The sequence below is a fragment of the Siniperca chuatsi genome, linkage group LG22 (assembly GCF_020085105.1).
Source record: "Siniperca chuatsi isolate FFG_IHB_CAS linkage group LG22, ASM2008510v1, whole genome shotgun sequence".
Classification (NCBI taxonomy): Eukaryota; Metazoa; Chordata; class Actinopteri; order Centrarchiformes; family Sinipercidae; genus Siniperca; species Siniperca chuatsi.
In genome coordinates this window covers 9,850,453-9,875,748 of record NC_058063.1, presented here as the reverse complement: position 1 = coordinate 9,875,748, position 25,296 = coordinate 9,850,453, and the positions used below count along the sequence as shown (strand labels likewise).

The 25,296-nt window shown below is 39.4% G+C and overlaps 2 protein-coding genes across 3 annotated transcripts; one reads left to right on the top strand and one right to left on the bottom strand.

Moving 5' to 3' along the window:
* Positions 1 to 593: 593 nt before the first annotated feature.
* LOC122870069 (leucine-rich repeat LGI family member 2-like) lies at positions 594 to 25,009 on the bottom strand. Of its 2 annotated transcripts, XR_006376495.1 has the most exons (9): positions 24,485 to 25,009; positions 24,175 to 24,246; positions 23,103 to 23,174; positions 22,323 to 22,394; positions 22,056 to 22,127; positions 21,735 to 21,904; positions 21,385 to 21,549; positions 20,008 to 21,289; positions 594 to 1,652 (listed from the first exon to the last, which is right to left on the bottom strand). XR_006376495.1 is itself a non-coding variant. In XM_044183793.1 (8 exons), the coding sequence occupies exons 1-8, from the start codon at positions 24,745 to 24,747 to the stop codon at positions 20,472 to 20,474; spliced, it is 1,704 nt and encodes a 567-aa protein (XP_044039728.1). In that variant the 5' UTR covers positions 24,748 to 25,009; the 3' UTR covers positions 18,968 to 20,471. The 2 variants fall into 2 exon arrangements, 1 of the variants encoding a protein (XP_044039728.1); XM_044183793.1 differs by lacking the exon at positions 594 to 1,652 and having other exon boundaries at positions 18,968 to 21,289.
* Positions 13,274 to 15,476, top strand: LOC122870072. Its single transcript, XM_044183798.1, has 2 exons — positions 13,274 to 14,846; positions 14,880 to 15,476. The coding sequence occupies exons 1-2, from the start codon at positions 13,680 to 13,682 to the stop codon at positions 15,090 to 15,092; spliced, it is 1,380 nt and encodes a 459-aa protein (XP_044039733.1). The 5' UTR covers positions 13,274 to 13,679; the 3' UTR covers positions 15,093 to 15,476.
* Positions 25,010 to 25,296: the final 287 nt, after the last annotated feature.

The following is a 25,296-nucleotide window of genomic DNA, read 5'->3' as shown; positions in this document are numbered from 1 at the left end:
TGCTAGAACTGAACACCTGTCAAATATAAGTTAGTAAAGAACAAAGCTCTTTGTAGTTAATTTCCTTGAAACTGTATTAAACTGTGAGCTGGGGCTTCATATGAACCCTTGTCTTGAATTACAGTACAGTGACATCATATTGTATGTATTGATAAAAATCTGCAGTTTGGTGATGAGAAGGTGTGCAGTGGCTTTTCAGAGCTTTTTCACTGAAAACATCCACTTGCTGCAGCTGGAAACAAAGTTGATGAGAGCGGTGAGACTGAATCAAAACAGTAAAGTTGCGGCCCGTAAAACCAAAACAAAGAACTGAAAGATGCTAAAACGTTTCATAGAACTGAGAGGGATTGCTGAGTTATTTGATCATTTACATTGGGTTCATCCTTTCACATTTACATACTCATTTGATACACCAACATAAATAGATTGTTGCAGCTTTAAGATCCCAATGTCCTTTGCAACGACAGTAAGATAAATATTGCGACTTTTCACCATAACAAAGTAATCAGTGATTCTTAGAGAAGAAAATGAACTGTGACTGATATTGCCAGTGCCATAATCCTAATGATCAATGAATGATAAAACACATCTTACAATCATACTTTTACACATTTATTTTGATACACAACTGATTAAATCTACAGTATATTTTGAGAGTAACATTCAATATGCTTAAAAACTAAATCATACAAAAGAATCTGCATCTTGTAAAGCTTGCATATTCCATTATGTTCTTTTTTATTTGCATTACCATTCACTTAATGAGTAGATGCACTTTTAGACTTCTGAGTTTGTTTATCGAAAAAGAATTTGGCAAACACCTTTCTGCCTGTCATGCTCTTGTAAGCTGCAGTAACATTTTATTTTTCTTAAAGTAAGTGCAAAGATCAGTTCAGACTTTTGTGTGACAAACAGGTAGTGGCATTGCAGTCCTTGTTTTATGTACATTTTGTAGCTTGTAAGTCAACATTCAGTATTTTCAAAGAACAGAAAGACAGACTGAAATAGCCTCTCAACTTAAGTGGATATATTTACATAAACATTTTGTTTCCTTAACTTTTGGACAAACAAATGATGTCCTCTTATCAAATGTATTTATTTGAGTCCACTGACTAAAAAAAGTTTAATTACATCAGTAGTCCAGCGACTGTGGTTATTTTTTCAAACTTAAGTAGGTTTAACTTCCCTGACATCACCTAAACACAGGTCCTTTCAACTAAATGGATAAAAAGAGCTTCTATCTGCTTTGTCACTTATAGTTCATCCGAACTAAAAGGTTATCTACTGGTGAATGGGGATTTTTCATTATATGTTTGTCTAAAAAGGCATTAGTTATATCCAGTCCTAAATACTTCACCTTCTAAAACAACAAACCACTTCTTCATTTTTTACTGTACGCAATATAGTCTATAGCACCTACAGCAACATTTTCCACTTAGCTACACTCTAAGGGCTGGGGTCTCAGATACGATAATTAAAGGTTTGTGCTTTCAAGACATTCCCTGTATGGAAAAAGCAAAGAGGTGTGATACTTTATCACAGCCAGAGGGAGGCACTGTGGGCCCATCAGATCACAGAGCCCCAGTGCTGATAAGGCAACATACTGTACATTACCGCAGAGTAAGAGGACATGAGGTAAGTGGCAACCACACCTGTTACACACTCAGTTTCCCCAAAAGAGAATAAAACAAAACTAATTATGTGTATATAACTAGTTGGTATATATTTTCAGGGGTATAAAGCCATTATCACATTTTAAACTGATGGCAGCATCTATAGATTCATACAGCTCAAATTATATTACAAACCTGTAATATAAACCTCAGGACAATACCAGTTGCCTTGTACAACTGTCCACATTCTTGATCCAGAGTCTTTCTGAAATTGTAGTACCTCTAACAGCATGAGAAGCCACGAGGACAGGTAATATGACAAGGAAACTAAAAAACTAAAAGGGTTACAAACACTTCTTGACCCAGCTTTTAATTTAAAACTACATAGGACATAATTATCAGTTCATTACACCCATTCTGTCTTATCTTTACCCTTCACAAAATTATCTTTTTAGGAGAAGGTAAAATATTATTACATAATAGCAATACCATAATGCAAAAAATCCTAAATTTTATTACAATAAAAACAACGATGGCAGTAAAACTATATCAGCAGTAAAATCTAATCAAATTCTCAATAATAGAAGTGATCATCCTTAATGTGTTTTTAATTTTAGGGTCTTACCTTTAAACTGCAACGTCAGAAGAAACCACAGCCATCAGATCACTTATGCAAAACCTTGTTGAATTTAATATTCCTAGTCTAGCAATAATGATTTGTAGTCCAGTCTTGTTTCCCAGTATCACTAAAGCCTTGCTATGGGACATGCTAATAACTTACATGGGCTTTGCTCATGATTGTCTCTGACTGCTTTTTTGACTCTGCATCATTGGCACTGCAAACGAAAAGAAACATTTTATTACAAAGTAATGAACACCCAGCTTACAAATCTTTGACAGTCATCTAGTTGTGAATGACACCCATGACCACATGATTACATTGTGTGCTGTCTTACAGTAGACTTAATGACAGATGCATTCTGTTTTGATTTTTCTTCGTCATGTAAGCTGCTAAACAGTTTGCTAATAATGAAACGACTAGCAGTCGACTGACCAGAAATCGTATTAATCACTTTTTGCTTCAAAGGGTTTAAAATGTTGGAATTATAACTCATAACTATTAGTGCTATGTACATTAAGTTACCAGCAAAATACATTTAATCATTTAAGTTATGTTAAAAATTGGATAATGTAATTTAGCCCCAATAAAATCATACTGACTAATAGATAAGGTCTGCATCAGAGATAGCTCAGTTTCTGGGAGCTGGCTTTATTAGCTGATTGTGAAATTAATTTTGAATCTGAGCAAACTCCATCTGCTGATTACGATTGTGAGATGCACTGAAAGATCTAGAACAAGCTAGTAAATTGACTTTGTTTTAAGATAAGTTTGTCAAATTTAGTGGCATGGTATTCTTTTTGATTTTCTTTATTTAACTGTAAAAATGCTTTGTCAAGAAGGCTTGGTTAGTTGAAAACTGGTTTTCAGGGTGGCTATAGGTGCATAATATCAGCAAGCAGTGGAACGTAATAGTATGTGAATAGTCTGTTTATTCTTAAGACTTATGTGTCTTAAAGAACCACAGAACTCTCTTAAAAAAAGAAATATCAGCATATAATTATTGTTTGTATTGTTTATAAATTCTGGGGAATTGCTTTTTAGTGACATTTTAAGGCTACTTTTCACAGTGGTCTAAGTTTGTCTATCATAACTTTTATTTGTTTATCGATGAGAATCAGAGAACTATTGGGCAGATTTTAGCCCTTTGGAAGTCATATTATTGAATAAGTAAAGCCTACATAGAATGTTTATGTAAAGGCACTGTCATTTAAAAATCAAACAACCCTAAATTTAAGAAATTGAACTACTGAATCAACAGTCCAAACATTCTCACAGCTACATACACAGGCTACACAGTGGGAGGAAAAGCAACAATTATGATGTCAATTAAGCGTCCTTCAGTGAAAGACATAATTAGACTCAGTTCCAAACAATTGTGTTATTATTTTAATAGGTTTTCTGTAGCTTCACAATAGTTATCTACCTATGGAATTCTTGGACTTAAACATATTCCACTTCTCTGGCTGACAAACATTGTCATCAAGTTGTAATAGGCTTTTTTATTATATTTATTTGTTTGTAATTATATGAAATGTGTGTGTATCTGACATTGTATTCTATCCTTTGTTCTTTTTATGTCTGCCTTGAAAAGCACTTTGCAATTGCTCATTATAATAAGTGCTATATAAACATTTTATTATTAATATTTTTAACCACACAAGATGTGTTTGTTAACAGATTAAATCGTCATTGCACAACATGAGACAAGCCTACAATTTAGCGTCAAATATTACACAGAAAATTAGGATTTTCTACAAAATATTGGTGTGGTCAAAGCTAAGAGCCAATCAGCTCTTTGATCAGGCGACAGCCGGGCGTTTCCCATGATGCCCTGGGTCTTGCAGTTAGTGGAGAGCTGCTACGGCCCTTGGCTCATCTCTAAAGAGGGGAGTTAATTTTTTGGGCGGAGAGTTATTTTTTCTTATTTTTTCCCCCACCAGATTTTTAACAACTCTTACTCGGCCCGACAAAACATAGCAAAACCTTTTCAGATTGAATATGGCCGAACTTTGCGTCAAGTCATGCCCCCTGCTCTGCCTCTGACTGGCCTTACTCTTAACCAATGAGTATTAGCCAATTGTGGGCAGAGTTATCTGGGCTAAGGGTTCCAGGTTGAACGACAGATCTCTGAGGAGCCTTCACAGAGATCTTAATGGACTGTACTTATATAGCACTTCAACTACATATCACATTCACACAGGTGCCATCAGCTCAAGGAAAGTAAATCATTTACGGGGAAAAGCCTGACGACCCGCTCTACCACTAAGCCACAGTCGCCTCCAGGTTGAATGGCCGACCTTATTGAATGTCAGTTATTGATTGGACGCTGCAGCCTGCAGTTTCATATCGGGGTGAAGACAGATAATAGATTAAACTCCCAAGTTTTAAATTTGATTTGTTTTCTGATTCACAGTCTAGTTAGAAATCTGTGTTAATTGTTGGTCTGAACAACAGAAGGACCAGAAACTTAATTTATAAGAAAGATTCTCTTTTCATCAGTTATTTCCCCCATTAACTTTTATTATTGATACAATTAAGGTCAATGTCCAATGTGCGCTTCCATGAGTGCTGCCATTGTTGTGTGACGTCAGCCAACTGCTTCTTCATGAAGTCAGGTAGATGAATTTGCTCTGAGTTCACAAGTAGGAACTCCGACTTGAGCGGCATTCCAATGTACTTTTTCTAGCAGGAGGTTGAAAATTTGTGAGTTCAGAGTTTGTGCCTTTTTAGCACAGAGCACATGTGCAGACGCAGACTCCATCATCAAAAGTCTGCTGCCGCCGTTATCAGAAGCAGACGTTGCTTCATGTGACGCTTTCAGAGGAAAGGACGTCTCATTTCTCTAAAAACATATGAACCAAGATGGCGACGTGAGCACACGCTTTTTCTGAGACGGTCACCTTAAACTTTAGAAAACACAAAACTATTAAGCCTTATATTTCACAAAACGTCTAATGCTGCATTACAGTCAAAGTCAGAGGTCGGAATTTCCCTGTTGAAATTTCCGACTTCTGACCTCCAAGCGTTCCAGGTGCACAAGGTCAAATGTAAACAAAAAACATGGCTGTGAATGACTGTGACAAACTGATGTTTCATTGGCAAGTGTACACACAATTGAACTCTCAGCAGTGCAGCCTTTATACGTATTTTATGGCACTTTTATGCTTGGGAACGTATCTTTATATTCCATTCACTAGCGTAATACAGTATTTTATTACACGGCTTTGTTGAATACTCGATGCTGATTGGTCAATTACAGCATTCTAGGGTCTGTTATTTCTGAAGAGCAGACCACTGCTATGAATAACAGACCGTTGCTATGGACGCAGTTCTGATCATAGAACTGGAGTCCAATCATATCTGATCTGGAGTCCAGTCATATTAATCTGCAGAAAGAAGTCCTGTGGCAAAAAAACGTTTTAAAAGCATTTTTAAATCAATATTTGGTGTCAAATTATTGATTTCTTTAGTAAGTATCTGTGTAATAAGCGGGATAATGTACAGTGAGCCGGTCATTATTGTGAAATTAACAGGGTGATGCAGGACTAGAATCACCGTAAAGGGGAGCTTTTTCTAGTAGGAGGTCGGAAATCTTCGAGTTCCGAGTTGTCTGGAATGCAGCATTAAAGCGGTGTTGTATGCACTGTGTTGACGTGATAGTGACCTTGCATCATTGATAACTTCCGGTTTATGTACTCATCTGATAAAACAGACTTAAGCTAATAGCACTGTGTGGAGGTGGGTATGGGTAGCTGTCAGCTGCAGAGGGAGAGGTGGAGGAATTGCTCAGGTGAGCAGCATCAAGGAGAGATAATTGGCACAGCTGAACCCGGTTAACTAATTATTCTCTCCTTAAATACAATAGCATGCTGGACACAGGGGAGAAAGAAGCAGAGGCGGTCGGAGGAACGGCGGATGCAGAGAGAAAGATTGTGTGGACAAAAAGAAAGAAAGAAAGAAAGAATAAACTGAAAACATGGTCTCAGCGTGTGTCTCAGGGCCAAGGGAACTCACGGTAGCACAATTCCACTACACACTGTTAGCTACAACAGCATGGAGTCAACACGAGGGAATGAGCTCACGTACAACACGCACGACTTCTGCATGACAGACCAACCTGTGTTATCTGTCATGGATGCGGCTTTTCCTCCCTTAACTGTAACACTTTCCAAACGTCCTAGAAAAGCAAGTCGCAATGCACTTTAGACATGGACAGCATGGACATTGTGCAGTCAGCATTGTGTCAGTGATGTTTAACACCAGAACTGATGCTCTGGAAAAGAACGTAGAGAGGTTGATATCCAACAACACAATGAAGAGCGAAGGTCTAAAGAAAACAGTTGACTTTGCTTGCGCTGAGATATAAAAAGGGAAAGTGGCACACGTTGAAGAACAAGTCTGCATGCATAGAAGAAATCAAATCTGATGGAACAACTTGGGAACTACAATGGAACCGATGAAGCGACTTTACGGAGTAGCTGAATGTAAGGGCCAAAACGTCCTCCCATAGGGAGGTGATACTGATTTGCCTGTCGGTCCTACCAGAACACAAAGTCAAGTTTCCTGATGTCATTGCCTCGGCCAACCAAGAAAAGATGATTCCAAGCCTTGAGGGATTATTATCCAATTCACCTCACAATCTGAAAAGCAGCAATGAAATCGACTTTCCACCATAACAAAAATCTGCACTTTGCTGAAGATGTATTCCAGTCTGTCAGAGAGAGAAGGCTGCAGCTCTGGCCACTGGTAGTGAAGGCACACGAACAAGGGAAGACGGCATACTTCATCGGTGGACGAGCTTTTGCTAATGGTACTGAACTGATTCCAGCTACCCGTGGTTTGAAGGACATCCTACAAGATGATGTATGTTTAAAACTGGGAAATACTGTTGCGCAATAACCATAGTTTTCTATTTAGTCATTGTTTATCTCCAGTTGTTTTTCTCATGAAACGGGTCATTATACTGAAAGTTTGATAAGCACAAGTAATGCTTGGACGCACACAGTCTTGGAGTTTGCAGAGCAGCGAGGTTGGGATCTTTCAGACAGATTTGGTTCGTTGAACTGATCAGCAGACATGACATTATGTCTTTTGACATAACTAAACCTATTCAGTTCAGTGTTACTAGGTCTAATATTTGCACACTATTTTTCCTATAAATGATTAATACCTGGTATAGGTTTTTCTGTCAACAGAAAACTGACATACTTTGTTAATTTTATAGCTATGCTATGTTTCACTAAGTCACCTCATAAAAGTTAAAATGGTGGCACTCGTGACAGTAGGGTTATATTTCCTATTTTGATCCTAGATTTACTCCTAATTCTCATCCTTTATTGTTGTTAATAGCCTACATCTTATACTGTTTGTTTGCTAAGCAGCACAAAACTGGGTTTTGTTTTATTCAAGAGTCACACTTGGTTACCAATGATGCAAGATTGTGGAGGTCTCAGTGAGGTAACAATCTATGGTTGGAGTCTGAATACTCTGCTGGTGGTGCCACTCTAAAACACACATTCTCTGCAATTATTGTAAATTCTGTCTGTGACACAACAGGTTATTTTCTTTATCAAATTATCACCATTGACAACTTCAACTTAATAATTGTTAATATGTATATGGCTATAACTCTAAATCTGAGAATGACAATTTTCTATCACGGTGTTCAAGCTGGGTAACAGGGAACACGAGGGATAGGAACCAATCGCAGACAACAGAGGGAGAGCAGATGCAGTTCAATGATTTATTAATAAAAGTCAATGAACAAATGATGATGAGATGATGAGACAGGCAGAGGTCAAAACCATAGAATCAGTCCAAACACAGGCAAACAAATCCGTTTGCAGGCAGAAAATCCATGAAGCAGGCAAGGTCCAAGAAAACAGTCCAAAACACAAGGAATAAACAAGGGGAAAATGGCTGGAATGTAGGCACATAAACCAAAATGAACTGACAATGAGGGAGTGAAACCACACATACTACTAACTAAAAAAATTCTGACCTCCTGCTAGAAATAGTACAATGGAACACATCCCAGCCAGCCTGGACCCTTTGCTTTCAGAACCAACATATCCACAAAGCATTCCATCTCCACTGCTGTTTGTTGATTTCAGCTCAGCATTCAACACAATCCCACCATGAAACTGATTGGAAAACTTACCACTCTGGGCTTGAGTACCACACTCTGTAATTGGATATTGGACTTTCTCACAGACCCCAGATGGTTTTGGATTGGCGGACACACCTCCTCCACTCTAGTGCTCAACACTGGAGCCCCCCAGGGCAGTGTGTTCAGCCCCCTCCTGTTCACGCTGTACACCCATGATTGCAGCCCCTGACATGGAGACAACTCAATTCCGTGCCAAGTTCTTATTAACTTTTACAGAAGAGCAATAGAAAGCATCCTGAATAGAAACATCACAAACTAGCATGGCCCAGGACCGGAGGGCTCTGCAGCGGATGATTAAAACCGCTCAGAAGATCATTGGTACCACCCTACTGAGCATCAGTGATATCAGTGAGGTGAGGTGCCTACTTCTATTTCTATGACTTATTATTTATTCATTAATCTACTGTATATAATTGTTTTGAATAGCATAAAGGGAACTACAAAACAAAATCTCATTATACAACTCTGTGATGTTCAATCAATAAGGGAGGTGGGTTGTATGTATTTGTAGACTACAGTATTGTATTAGGCTAGTGAATGGAATATGAAGATACGTTTCCGAGTAGAAAAGTGCCATAAAATAATATGTATAATGGCATTTGTTCATGTGCTGTTGTTTCCTCCTGCCGAGAGTTCAGTTGTGTGTACACTTGCCAAAGAAACATCAGTTTGTCATGGTCAGCCATGTGTTTTGTTTACGTTTGACCTTGTGCACCTGCAACGCTTGGAGGTTGGAAGTCGGAAATTTAAACTGGGAAATTCCGACCTCTGACTTTGACTGGAATGCAGCATAAATACTCAGGTGAGGGGATATAACAAGACACAGGTGGAACTAATTAAGGTGGGGCAAACAATTAAAACTGGAGGGAAACACACAATGACAGGAAGTGAAGTTACTGACAAGAGAGGTGAGGAGAAATAAAAAAATAAAACTGGAAACATAGACAGAAAAATAATAAACTAGGGAGAGTAGGTCATGGCATCTTCTTGAAACATTAGAGAATCACATTCAACACATTATTGGCAACTTTCCAAATTCTGGTATAGAAATAGGAAGGGATTTCAACATGATATTATATCACAATATGGATTGTTGGCCTCCACAAGATTCTACATCAGTAAAAAAAAAACTTTAAAAGGTTTTTATGCAAAGATTTAATTTAATTGACATATGGAGGAATAACAATCCTGGCATAAATGCTTTTAGGCCTACTTTGCATAATAGAAGTGCCACCACACAGTCATGTTTGGACTTCTGGATAGTATCTAAAAATTTGATATCAGTTTATATCATTACAACACCATTAACAGACCATAGGCTCCATCTCTATTCCTTCACAATCTGCCAATACTAAGGTATGCAGACATGCTTAGTGGAAGTTTAATAGCTTGATGGTACAGCACGAAATAATAAAATTAGATAATAAAAAACTAATGCAATTCTGGAACAATGCAAAATCTGAAAATGCATTTTGTAGCAACTGGGAATTATTTAAATTTGAAGTAAACCAAAGCTTGAGAAAATATGGTAGTATCTTAGCAAAAAATTGTAGATTAGAAGAAGTGTGGTTTCTAAAATAGTGACTTTGTCACAGAAAAGTCCTGCAGATTTGTCAGGAGAGGAAAGACTAGAGTTCATCTCAGAGCAGCTTAAACTGAATGAAATATATTCAAACAAAGCAAAAGGTGCCTTTGTAAGATTGAGAAATAGGTGGATTGAGGAAGGTGAACAAAATTCTGTTTATTTTTTCAATTTAGAAAGGTATCATGGGAAAGTTAATATAATCCAACAACTTAATACTCAATGTTAACGGCACTGTAACTGATGATCCAAAAAGAATATCTAATTATTGCTCGAATTTCTATAGTAATCTATATAAATCAAAGTACTGTCAGCAATCAACAACTACATTCTTAAATTCCCTTATTAATATAATTTAAATTAATCAAGATGATAGAAAGCTATGTGATGAGAATATAGCCAAAGAAGAAGTCGTTTATGCAATTTATCATCTCATATTATCAAGTAATAAATCTCCTGGAGCTCAAAGTCTTTCTGCAAATTAATTTAGAGAGCATAGACAATAAAGCCACAGACGAAAGTAACCTGCCAACATGGTAATAGTTGTATTTTCAAACACAATGCATAAAAGCAGCATGAGTACAGATACTCCATTGCCAATAAAAACTCAGACTGAACAGCAGTAACCTATTTTCCAAACTGCTCAGCCTCCTTGAAAGATCCATTCAAGACTCCAAAAGGAACCCCTAACTCTCACCAAGTTCACTTCCTAATTGCATTTTATTTTCACACATTTGAAAAAGGAATTGATGCTCTACTAACCACTTCAGCAACACACCTTTAAGCTGTAGCCTGGATCTCCTCCAGCTCTGATGCACAACAGACTGCTGTGTGCCTGTGTACCTGCTGCTGCGAACCGATTTCATCCTGCAACTTTTGGAAGAAACCAATACCATAGGGAAAGGGGGTGTGTGACTTTTTGAGGTATGATCTATGACATAATTAGAAGAATAGGTTTGACTCATAATATGAAATGATCATAACAATCCAGATATAAAAAATGCCCCAGCTTGAATGAGCATGATGTCACTGCTTAGTGATACCAATGAACGGGGTTCACAGATGCTTATTCCTGCTGCTAATGTAGAGAGGGCACTGAGGAAGCCAAATGCCATGGCTCTGAGAAAAGAGAGGGGACAGATAAAGAGTCAGGGTCAGAGTCAGTCAACCAAAGAAGAAAAGCAGTGGAGTAATGCCACAACAGAAGATACATTTTTCACTTTATTTCCTAAAACAGCCATTTTCTTTCTGAGATGAACTTTTAAGGTAAGTCTCAGAACTTAATCTGCAATAAAACATCATTCTTTATCAAGGCTGTAGGGACTCAATATTACCACAAGGTAGAGCTACATCTTGTAAAAATTAAAACTCAAAAGCTGTTCTCACACTTAATACAGAAAGGCAACACAAAATATACATGTTTTTGCTTTGATAAAATGTTTGAATTATGTTCCACACAAATAGTCATATTCTATTTTATATCAGGTTACATTTCAACAAATAAATTAAAGTAGGATTTATATAAGGCGGGACCCAAAAGAAACTAAGAGCACACCCTACTGAATCCATTAAGTGGCAATAAGACAGCTAAATGTTTCACATCACATGCACTACCAATGATTTCACCTGACAATGTCATACGTCCTTGTAAGCTAACCAACAATAGGGCTTATGTCATCATTCAACATGTCATTCAGCGCCACTGACCATGTCATCACAGTGTCAAGGAGATTTCAGGGCATGACTAAATTTCCTACGTCTTGTCAGAAGGGTAGAGCTCGACGATCAGCACATCCAGGGCGTTCCAGGAAGTGATGCTGATTCCCCCAAACAGGCAGAGGAGAGCAATCATGGCTGACTCACTGTTTCCAAAGGACAGGAAGAAACAGCTGATAGAGATAGGGAGAAAAGGGTAGGTGGAGGAAAAGAGCGATATATGAAGAAAGGAAGGAAATCCTGCATGTCAACTGAAAATTAGAATTAGCCTGTCCTTTTGAACTGTGATGTAATTAGATCAGACTGTGCATGCCAAAAAAGTGTAATAAACACGGTCCCATCAGTGCTCTTTCCAAATAATTTGGCTGTTGTGCAGACAAAACAACATAATGTGGACAGAACTAAATCTTTTTTGGGACTTGAATCCTTAAACTACTCAGGCACCAGGATCAATGACAAACCTGCAGTACATATCAAAATGTTATTGATAAACTAGGGGTGAAGTTGAGGCTGTTCAATAGAAATCTATTTTTCAGTCCTAGATTATGGTAATGTCATCTACAGTATATGCCTGCATCAGCCTCCACTCAGAAACCTCAAGGTGTCATTTATCACTCTGCAATTAGATTTGCTGGTGCACTTCTTATGTGGGCCGACCTTGGCTCTTTGTCAGAAGAGCGCATCACTGGCTTTTGTTTATATGTAGCCTAAAGTGCCTCTAAATAGATTACCATTTTATTAATCGTCAAGTCTCAAGTAAGCCAGTCCACCACTGGGCGACTATAGTTAGCGGCTCTCTGATTCATACCTGTGGAAAATGTATGAACAAGTATACTGTCGTACTTTGCTATAAGGGGGAATATTGACCCTTAGCCCTTCTTAATGTGAGGTCACTGAACTATCCTACATTTTTTTAAACCTTTTATCAGGGCAATGGTAACTTAGCCTGCCTGTTCTTTTTCAGCAACTTCTGTACAATTCCGCAGATTTGGGTGGTACAAGTTCTGTCTTCTGGTGCTGAGTAATGTGGCCCCCGCGCTCATATTACCTAGCATCCTCAGCCGTCCGATCTTGTTCATGAGCAGTGCGAGAAGGATGTTGCCAGGCAACACAGCCAAGGTGCCCAGGAAAGAAACTACAAGGAGGGAGGGATTGTAGAGGATGGCGAAAGATGAGACAGAAAGGGAGCAGGGTTGAAGGGGTTGATTAGTACAGTAAGCTTGTTGACAGGATGGGGGAAAAGATGCAGACGGTTGGTGAATAATTTGCTATTATTTCCGCCAAGGCAACAAAACACAAAATTTCCCTTTTTGTGAATACACGAAGTGACAGAAATACTGTGCTGTTGTTTCATGGCAATGCTTTCCCTAATGATGAAAGCTTACACACACACTTACGCTTTGTGTGTGTGGCATTAATAAACTCTGAAAAAGGAAACAATTCATATAAAAGTAGAGCCAACTTAAAAATGACAAATGCAAATCATCACTTTTTTATGATTACATTTTTTATTGTATTTATCTTTAGATATGTTTTACGTATAACAATTATTTGTTTATATTTTCATATATATTTATATTATTTTCTTTATAGTCTTATTTAGTATGTGTGAGGAAACCGGAGCACCCGGGGTAAACCCACATGGACACGGGGAGAATCATTAAGCCACCATGGCACCCTATATTGTCATGCCACTGTCATCTGAGGAAAACTCTGTTGGTATGGTCTCTGGTCGTGGGACAAGCATCTGCAATTCTTGCTCGGGCCTTGATAACAAATTGTGCCATTCTTCTTTGGGTCCTGGGAAAAGCAGCTGCAAAATACCTCAGGAGTTTATGAGAAGTTATGATGGCCGGAACACCCAAAGCACCCAGAACTACAAGCAGCCTTTGCTCCGAGTCTGGGTAATAGGCCCTGGAAATAACAGCTTCAGTATCTTCTCTGATTGTGGAAAAACCAGCTGCAATTCTTGCTGTGATGCTGGAAAAAGCAGATGTAATTATTTCCTGGACTGTGGAAAGAACAGCTGCAATTCTTGCTCTGGCCCTGGAAACAGCAGCAGCAATTTTTACACTGGGCTCTGAAAAATCCAGCAGCAATACTTGCTGTGATTGTGGGAAAAACAACAGGAATTCTTCCGCTGGTCCTGGGAAAGTTATCGACATATATGTGTTGGACTGTGGAAAAAACACATCACATCCTAGTTCTGGTCCTGGAAAACTCAGCCACATTTCTTGCTCTGGTTCTGGAAGAACAAACCAGCAATGTCGCTCTGTTGCTAGTAAAACAAGCAGCACTTTTCGCTCCTCCATTCGAAAAACCACCAATAATTCTTGCTCTGCTCCTGGCCTCCTGGCCCCGGGAAAAAACTCCATTTCTTGCCCTAATGGTAGAAAACGCAGCACCAATTGTAGCTGTGTCCAGGGAAAAGCAGCAGCAATTATTGCTCTGGTCCTGGCAAAAACCGCTGTAATTACTTCTCTGGTCCTGGAAGAAACAGCTGAAATCCTTGCTCGGACTATGTTGAAAAAAGATGAAATTGTTGCTCGAGCCATGGAAAGAAAAGTCACAATTCTTGCTGTGATGCTGGAAAAAGCAGATGTAATTCTTCCCTGGACTGTGGAAAGAACAGCTGCAATTCTTGCTCTGGCCCTGGAAACAGCAGCAGCAATTTTTACACTGGGCTCTGAAAAATCCAGCAGCAATACTTGCTGTGATTGTGGGAAAAACAACAGGAATTCTTCTGCTGGTCCTGGGAAAGTTATCGACATATATGTGTTGGACTGTGGAAAAAACACATCACATCCTAGTTCTGGTCCTGGAAAACTCAGCCACATTTCTTGCTCTGGTTCTGGAAGAACAAACCAGCAATATCGCTCTGTTGCTAGTGAAACAAGCAGCACTTTTCGCTCCTCCATTCGAAAAACCACCAGCAATTCTTGCTCTGCTCCTGGCCTCCTGGCCCCGGGAAAAAACTCCATTTCTTGCCCTAATGGTAGAAAACGCAGCACCAATTGTAGCTGTGTCCAGGGAAAAGCAGCAGCAATTATTGCTCTGGTCCTGGCAAAAACCGCTGTAATTACTTCTCTGGTCCTGGAAGAAACAGTTGAAATTCTTGCTCGGACTATGCTGAAAAAAGCTGAAATTGTTGCTCGGACCATGCTGAAAAAAGCTGAAATTGTTGCTCGAGCCATGGAAAGAAAAGTCACAATTCTTGCTCGAGCAATGAGCCTGGCGATACGCGTTAAAATTCCTGCTTTGGTCATGGAAAACACTGTTGCAATTCTGCCAGCAGGCTGTGATGTCTCTGGGTCAAGTGTTTGGATATTTTCCCCGGCTCTATCATTCACTGGGCAAGAGATGTCAGGGCACAGATATAGAGACATGTAGAGAGAGAGAGGACGAAGCTTAAGCCTCTCGCTGCCAGAATGACTCCTGTGAATCACAGGGCCAGTGCATGCAGAGGTGTTATCCTGCTCTTGTTTCTTTTGCTGAGTTTCACTACCCAGACAGTCCAAGCCTGTGGAGTGGCTGCTACTATCGACATACAGCAACCTGAGATTACTGCAACAACTGTCCTTAAACTCTGCCTGTGCTGGTGGTGGTATGTCTGGAGGTGATTCATTCAGCACAGGCTCTGCTGGGTTAACCATGGGTGAACTGGGGCGATTAAGTCCCATTCCAGATCTGATGAGGCGACCAGCAGCTGTGGTGACCCAAGGAACCACAACTAGACCCAAAATTAAGACTGGCATGTCGGCAGTTAGTGGGGGATTTGAATAGAGATGATAGTATTTCTTCTGTTATCAAAGTGTCTTTGTCAAGTTTTGCAAGACTCTGCACAAAAGTTGATCGATTCTTCAGTGTATTAAGTGTTTCAGTAACTCGGACGGGAGTCGGTGCAGAAATAAGTTCTAACGCGCTCTGCGTGCCTTTTATGTTCCAGCCGCGCACATCAAAGGACAGCTGCGTCATAGAGTGACGTCAGAGTGTTCCGCCTTTAGCATTTAAAAAAAAGTGTTTTTTTTTAAATGTGTGTTTTTTTTAAAGTGCTTTGGCCGGCAATTTTGCGCTCATCATTTTCGATTTCAAACATGACACGTTTAAATCGAAGGGACCTTTAGCGTTTCCAGTCACGCTCGTTCCTGTGGGTGACAAAATAGGACAGTACATCGGTTTGGAAAATATGCAGCGTTGCGTTCAAAACCCACCTCTCTATACAATGAAACTCTGTGTGTAAATGTTTGTAAATGTTTGGTTATCTGTGGATTCATGGCATCCTCCACAGTGATTGGAGGCTGGCCACCCCAGCCTCCAATGTTTCACCTGTGTACTGGGTTTTGCCACTGCGTTGAGTTTTATAGGAGCCAGTAATAATCCCTTTGAAGCAGTCCTCCAGCACTGGCAGCTAAATAATGAACATAAGCCCATTTAGTGATAGGCCTACTAAAAAAAAAAAAAGGCCAGAAGAGATTGGGTAGTTCACATCCATCATATTTGCTAAATGAGATTACTCCTGAGAGGTCATAGAATAGATGTTTTGGGTTCAGCTCAAATGTTAAAACTCACAGTGTGCAGTGAGAATAATGTGAGACCCATGTCAGAGGCCTTTAAAAGATTAGGAGCTATAAATTCTGTCTTCAGGCCAGGAGGACATGTGAGCCGGCCAACAAAACAAATCAAAATACAGAAAACTCCTCATCTCTGAATAAACATCTTGGTGTTATGGGTTGTTTATTGACGTGATGCAGCTGTAACTCTCTACTTCCCTGCACCAATCCCCAGAGATCAATGTGATTATGTGATTATTTTGGATAATTTCAAGGTAAGCTGCCAGGCTGTGAAGCTCAGCTGTATATATGTATAAATATCTATATAATATACCCCATTATTACTGCATTAAAATCTAAAAATATACTATTACTCCAGTACAAAAAAAAGCTGTAGAAAATATATTTCAAAACCAACACACACACAACACAAGGAAAACTTTAATGTAGATTTTGTTGCGTACATTACAGACAAAAATAAATCCCTGTGTACATAACAAGTACAGCATATATCAAAACCTGACCAAAAATAAATGAATAATATATTGATCAGTGAGATGGTACGGCCGAGCGTCTTTAAACAGAACAATTTGTAGCACACATGAAAATGAATATCCCATCATTTATTCAAAGCAAGAATGGTTTTCTAAGAGGCATGCCTAACATTGCAATGGCCAGCACAAAAATAAAAGATTCTAAAAAATAATGAAAAAGTAAAGAAATAAAGTGCATTTTTTTACAAACTCAATGTAAGCATGGCATTCCAGTAGCACATCAACCAATTTGTGAATTAGTTTAACTGTGATCAAGTAAAAGTATCAAGCCAATGATTACCTACATGACTACCGATATTTTTTATACATTTACTTTTTTAACAGTAAGACTTGTTTATTTTAGTCAGACCCTTGCTATGTAGAGACAGCAAAAACAGTGATCATGTATGAGATCCACACATACCTATGAGTGCATTGACTCTGGGAGCCTGATTTCCCCGTGAGCGTGCATTTGGCCAGTGTGTTTTTTCCAAAAACAAGTGTGGCTGAGTCTTGGGTGAAAAGAGAAACTCGTGATTTGTTGAGTCTCTCAAACATCCTTTTGGGGATTGTAACATCAGAGTCAGCAAGTGCAATCTGAGTAGAATAAGAAACAGGCAGGGGTATTATAAAAATGAATCACAGACAGCGGGCACTATGACGCTACAATTTTTAAGTATTCGTACACACAGACACACACACACAGCTAAAATACTACTTACTACAGCTCTAAAATTTTGATAATCATGAACTTGAGCTTTAAGATGAGCCTCTTTTCATGGCTTCAAAGACATCTTTGAGTGAGGCAATGACCCCAGGAAGCGCTACAAAGAAAAAAAATACAGTTGCAAGAATGCTAAATTACATAGACTTTATGGCAGCCTAGTTCTGTTTGTGCCTCCATTTGTAGTTTACAGTCTCTTAATTAAGTACTGCATGGTTTAACATTAAAGCTTTATTATTATCATTACTATTCTTTTCTTGATTTTTCTGTGCTAAGGCACCAAATTCAGACTTACATCAAGGCAATGTTTAAGTTGGGTGTAGTAGGTAAAGGTTTGGTTCAACCATACAAAGTTGAATACAGGAGATAATACTACCATGCTGATATACAATGGGACAGTTAAGCAGCACTTTTCAGCTTAGTTTGTCTCATGTTATTAAATTGGGACAAAAGTCTAACATGACATGGAAAATAAAGCATGGTGTTCGGATTAAGAGCAGCGGATCTTGAGACGATCACTGCCCACAACATCTTCTGACCACCCTGCCACACCAGCCGGACCAAACGCCGCAGCGAAGAGATGGAAGAGAGCCAGGATAAGAGCTAAGCTAACCTAGCTTGGATCTAAGGCTACTCCTTACATGCCCATATGTACATTGATGTTACTGTTATCACTGAGTTATTGGTCGCCACAATCATTTCTCCATGCTGGCCCTGAAGAAATTCCTATTCAAAAAGACTAACTTTGGAGGATATCCACTTAATTAGTGGAACACAGACTGCTGACGCTTCATATTAGCTTTAGCTGAACTTCAGAATATATTTAACACAGGTTACAAACTGCAATTTCACTGCTAGATGCCACTAAATCCTACACGCTGAACCTTTAATCAGAGTTCCAAATTAATAGTTCAATGTATTTTGTGAGACTGAATCAATGAATTGGCTATCGTTTTCTCTTCTTTAAGAGTGATGCCCCCAAGGAACTTTATTAATTAAAGTTATTATTTATGATTAACTTTGATAATTATGATTTGAATCCAAATTTAATTGATTGCACCTACACAATTTGGTGCCCCTTTAACCATTATAATTCCCAACAACCTGATATGTTCATGGGTAAGCCAGTCGCCTGACGACATGTAGATTTCTGATGCCACAGCCTGTTTTATTTTTTTACAGTGCTTCTTTGCATTGTGGCATAGCACTGTGTTAAACTGTGAGCTTGGGCTTCATGTGAATCCTCATCTTGAATGACAGGATAGTGACATCATATTGTGTGTACTGATAAAAGTATGCGGTTTGGTGCTGAGAAGATCTGCAGTGGCTTTTTAGAGCTTTTTGCTGAAAATATCCACCTGCTGCAGCTGGAAACAAAGTTGATGAGAGAGGTGAGACTGATATTGCCAGTGCCATAATCCTAATGATCAATGAATGATAAAACACATCTTACAATCATACTTTTACACATTTATTTTGATACACAACTGATTAAATTTACAGTATATTTTGAGAGTAACATTCAATATGCTTAAAAACTAAATCATACAAAAGAATCTGCATGTTGTAAAGCTTGCATATTCCATTATGTTCTTTTTTATTTGCATTACCATTCACTTAATGAGTAGATGCACTTTTAGACTTCTGAGTTTGTTTATCGAAAAAGAATTTGGCAAACACCTTTCTGCCTGTCATGCTCTTGTAAGCTGCAGTAACATTTTATTTTTCTTAAAGTAAGTGCAAAGATCAGTTCAGACTTTTGTGTGACAAACAGGTAGTGGCATTGCAGTCCTTGTTTTATGTACATTTTGTAGCTTGTAAGTCAACATTCAGTATTTTCAAAGAACAGAAAGACAGACTGAAATAGCCTCTCAACTTAAGTGGATATATTTACATAAACATTTTGTTTCCTTAACTTTTGGACAAACAAATGATGTCCTCTTATCAAATGTATTTATTTGAGTCCACTGACTAAAAAAAGTTTAATTACATCAGTAGTCCAGCGACTGTGGTTATTTTTTCAAACTTAAGTAGGTTTAACTTCCCTGACATCACCTAAACACAGGTCCTTTCAACTAAATGGATAAAAAGAGCTTCTATCTGCTTTGTCACTTATAGTTCATCCGAACTAAAAGGTTATCTACTGGTGAATGGGGATTTTTCATTCATATGTTTGTCTAAAAAGGCATTAGTTATATCCAGTCCTAAATACTTCACCTCCACTTCTTCATTTTTTACTGTACGCAATATAGTCTATAGCACCTACAGCAACATTTTCCACTTAGCTACACTCTAAGGGCTGGGGTCTCAGATACGATAATTAAAGGTTTGTGCTTTCAAGACATTCCCTGTATGGAAAAAGCAAAGGGGTGTGATACTTTATCACAGCCAGAGGGAGGCACTGTGGGCCCATCAGATCACAGAGCCCCAGTGCTGATAAGGCAACATACTGTACATTACCGCAGAGTAAGAGGACATGAGGTAAGTGGCAACCACACCTGTTACACACTCAGTAGTAATATGATCTTTCTCTCAGGTCCTGGTGTATATTTTTTGGGGAATAAAACCATTAGCACAGGGACATTAAACTGAAATGTATACATCCAAATAGATCTAATTATATTTCAAATCTTTCCACCCTCAGGAATGTCAGCTGGATTTTTATGTCCACCCTCTTGACTCTCCCTCTCACTCTTTGTGAAATGGTAGTATCTCTGAAAGTCTGAGAGGCCATGAGAACAGATAATAGGACAAGACCATTGAGAAATAGTCAAGACACCTTAAGAAACTAAAAGGATTCCAAACACTACTTGACCCAGCTCTTATTTGTGACAGAAAACTATGTAGTAATTGATATTTTAACAGTTCATCAAGTCTGTTCTGGTCCTTTCTTTTCCCTTCAAAAATGTATCTTTTTAGTGGAAGACGTTCGATTGCAGGAGGGACAATAAAGCACAGCCCCTCACAAGCTCAAGTCAATGATGATGTGCTCATAGATCTGTGTGTTTCCCTTGAAGCTAGAGGTGAAGATGAAGTCCCTGCGGTCAGTGGAAACCACAGTGAAGGAGCGCGGTGCCTGTATGTACACCTCCTTGAAGCGGTCAAAGAGTTTCTTCTCATCGTCCCACAGATAGATCTGCGAGAAGGTGTAATCGCTTCCCAGGGCCAGGTAGTAACGTTCTTTGAAAGAGAACGGCTGGAGAATCATGGAGCCTCGTGAGGGCACTGCCTGGACCTCTGCAAACTGTTTGGCACCCCAACGTAGAACTTTGGAGTCACCAATATAGCGTGTCATCGCCAGGTAGAGTTCCTCCTTGATCCGGAAGTGCTTTACGGCTACAACATCCTCCATGTTGGGGATCTCGCCCTGCAGGACAAACTTCTGGTTGTTCCTGCTCCACTGGTAGATCACAGGGACCTGTGAGCGGCTTGCCAAGATAAGGTGAGCCTTCCCATCCAAGTCCAAGAACTCTGCATCTGTGTCGCGGTACCACTCGTGCAGCGATTGGTATGAATAAAAGCCCTTATCGTTCCACTTGTAGAGGGTGGACAGGCCCGCTTTCGAGCTGTCAGCAATCACAAAGAACCAATCAGAGCCAATCTGGAATGCCTCAATGTCATTGGGCTTGGAGATCTTGGACACCTCAATGTCCTGGAACTTGCTGAACCTGCTTTGGTCCTCATCAAATTTGTAGATGTGGGAACCACCAAAGAGCTGAGCCACAATGACAAACACCTGGTCCTGGATGACAACTGACTTGCACCCCACAATGGACTGACCTGGGAGGCAAGGAAATTGAAACAAAGAGGCCAGTAATATGAGTGTAAAACTCAACAAGGGTATGCTGAGACAGTTTGTTAAGGCATTGCCGTACCTGTGATGTTATCATAAGTCCTGAAGTTCATTTCTATGTGGTCCCATTGGAAAACCATGCAGCTGTCTGTGCTGGGAGCAGCAATAGTCACATAGACATCATTCTTATAGCTGAATGTGTCAACAGACAGAGACTCGGATGCCACGGACTGATGGAGGACGAAATCTGTGGAAAGGCACATGATGAAATGAAATTTTCCACAAACAAAATTCTAAAAGCATTAAAAGGATAAACTGAGAAAACAACACTTTTGTGTTTTCTTTACACTTCTTCGGATGACCTGGTTGAGCTGCCTGATACTGACGCCAGTTAGACTAGAGACACGGCCAGCTGGCTCAGGTGTTTCTCACCCGTTGAGATGCATTCGTTGTGCAGGCTGGTCATATCATTGAGGCGCTTGTCTTTCATGTCCTCCGGTCCGGCACACACGACATCCGACACTGTGGCATTGGTGTTCTTCAGCCATGTCATCAGCCACTTGGCACGGCAGTCACACTCAAAGGCATTGCCTCGCAGGTCCCTGCAGAGGAGGAGTACTGTATGTCATTGCAGAGAAACAAAGTAGGCAAGCTAGAAAAAGAGGAAGAGGAAGAAGATATTTCTTAACATAGACATATAACAGAGGACATTATGCTATTCTCCCATCACTCGTAGCTGAGTGACAAACTTACAGCTCTATCAGTGAGTCCAAGTCAATGAAGAGGTCCCTGGGCAAGGCTTTAATGTTGTTGTTTGCCAAAGACCTAGAAACAACAGCAATAAATCGAAACGGAAAATGGCAACTATTAGGAATATCATAATTCCATTGCAAGAACATGCAATCACTTACAATGGTCCACAGTTGCTGTATCTTAAAAATCACTTTCAGCCAGTTAATATTACAAAATAGACGTTTTAACAGTCTTTGTTTGGGAAAGATTTTAAATGTTGGAACATACAAGTGAGTCAAGTCCCTGAGTCCTCTGAAGGCATATTTGGATGCAGTCTCAATCTTATTACTCTCAATGAACCTGTGGAAGATAAAAAAACATGCTGGATTTAGTGATAAGCGTGTGGTATGGCAGTTCGCTAACTTCCATATTGACTACAAATGGCACAAAAATAAAGTAATTGTGCATAAGAAATATTGCACTTGTACATTTTAATCAGTGATGTTTTTTTTACATGAAAAATGTTGCATGTAGCTAGAGTAATCCTGCTTTGCCTCTCAAAAGACGTGAAAAAAAATGTAGTCATACACATACTATGAACACAATCAGCACCTGTTTCTGTCTGTGAGGAGGGAAAGTGATCAAGTCCCACCCCCTCCCTTCAGGGCTCCCTCCAAAGTCATTCCCCCAAAAACAAACTTTCATGCGCAATGAGTGCACAGGCAGAGTGCCTGCAACAATACCGATACGGATTTGTAATACTTTTTTAGAAATTGGTTGTGGACAAATGAGTGAAGACTCTGTTCTGGTATAAATTGAACCACTAGAGGGCGTACGGTCGATACTCTCCTGCCTCATTCACTCTGAAATACAAACATCCAACCACATTACCTCAAGCCCATAACAACATTCCTAGAAGACTATTTAATTATGTTAGATTAAGTGCATAGTTTTATCAATTTCCAATGATTAAATGACTGTTGTACACATGCTGTGTTAGTTATTACACTAATTCACTGAATGTCTTTGTACTACTTTGATAAAAAAAACAACAATAGAAGAACTTACAGATACTCCAGATGTGGAAGACCTGAGAATGCATCATCCCTTACAGTTGTAAGAGAATTGGAATTCAAAAGCCTGTAATAAATAATAAAATACACATTAACAGATGCTGGCTGCCAGTACAATGTGCTGTTTTATGCCTCTGTCTGAAAAACAAATGGAATTTCTCGGATTGTGATTTAGCATGTTTAAAACAACAACGTAACAAAAATAGAGCCAACTGCTCTCAGCCCAGTTCTTAATGCCAACACATGTGAAATCAAGAGTAATTATATCACCATTTCAGCACACTGTGGTAGTGGAAAAGTCAAGAAAAACACATCTTACCAGACAAACTGTGTGCAAAAATAGTGTTCCCTGTCACACAGAGCAGTAAACCACAGATTCTTATACTGTACGAAGATATAACCCCTCCTACATCAAGATGCAACACACCTAAAAGACAATTATCTTGTGAAAATAGGTAATTCCAAGGGGAATGGTTAAAAAAAGGAAACATGAAGCTGTGGCAGCAGCTGCACTCTCACCACAATATGTAAATCATCATATATGTTTTCACTTTAGTAAAATGCTCTATATCTGCCATGCCTTCATTTTTGCTGGCGTCACAGTTCTCACTAATGGAGTAACAAAGTAGACTGATGGCCTCTGGTAAGTACAATATGGTAGGAGGCTCAAGACTAGATTTCCATTATTAATTTCCAGGGGTCCAACCCTGTTCAAGCCTTCCCTGCTAATTGCTTTAACATGCGCCAAACAGACTTAGAAATCTGCTTTACTGTCTCTGTATTAAAGTAATGCACAACAGAAAGTTAGTTACTGAACATAGGTGTGCTTCAATAGCATACAAGCCTTAGTTAATTCATGCTATTACATTTTAGGCTGTGCAGTCTGATGCATTTGTCATGTTAAACACCCACATTAAAGATACACTTAAGTTTTGAAAGTCACAGATTTGAAAGCAATCTGCCTGCAGAGTTCTGTCCTAACAGGAGCCTTTGCTACAAGGTAAGGGCAACTCATAAAATCTTCTAATACAGAGGAATGACATGCAGTTGAAGCAGCCTATTCTTACAGTAGCTGGAGAGATGGCATGTGAGCAAACATTGCCTCTTTGATCTCGGAGAAAGTCCCATTGACGATACTCCTGAAAGGAAGAAGCAGAAACGATTAACATACAGCCACCAAAGCAGTAAAATGCTGAAAAGTGATCAGTCAGAGAAGGTGGAAAGGAGCCTTGCAACATCAGCTCTTATTAAGATGGTGTACATTATAAAATACAGCCAGGGGACACTGGATTGAAACTTAATGAGCCTATATTGCCGCATATTATACATGCAAGCACATATCGCTTAGTAAAAACATCATATATAGAGGCTACTCACAAAGAACTGATGTCGTTGGGGGTATTTCTTGGGATATAGGAGGACCCGACGCAAATGATAGACTCCCTGGAGCAGCTGCATGCTGAAGGACATCGGAAAACCTTCTTAAAATGACCCGGTTGAGACAGGAAACAGAGCGACAAAGAAAACAATGCCCAAATCTTGAGAGTTGGCAGCATCTTTCTTGCCGGGCTTGCATGTGTGAGGTTTGCTGAGAGCACCGATCGAGGCAGATGGCACCGCGCGTATACACCCTGCACCATGAAATGCTGCACTGGCTCCCTGACATCAGCAAATCAGCTGCAGCTCCCCTCCGTCCACTTTAATTATTTATTAAACCAGAGCTCCAGTGGGATAACTGTTGGTTAAACAACCATACATCGGGAAAAAAAAAACAAAAAACAAGGCATTAATAGGCTGCTTGTAGCGGCCACAGATGATCTGATAACCTGAACGGTTCACATACAGTTAATGCTGCTTTCAAAGAAGCGCCTCAAAGCATGCAAACATGCCGATTTCTGAATATATGTGACTTTTATAGAAATGTAGTGTCATTATATAAGCAGATATCCTGCGTGTTGTTAATCATGCGTTTATAGATTTCCAAAATACATCTCGAATGACGTCAGCTACATGCACATATACATTTTGTTGCATAATTGGACACATAGCTCGGTTATTCCTGGCAGTGTTTTCCAATATGTGTGTGTTGGAACCAAAGGCGTCGTATTTAATTTTCTTTATGAAGCCCAACTGACTGAAACGCCTGGAAGTGATATATTGTTACACAGGACAGTTTTACATACAGTAAG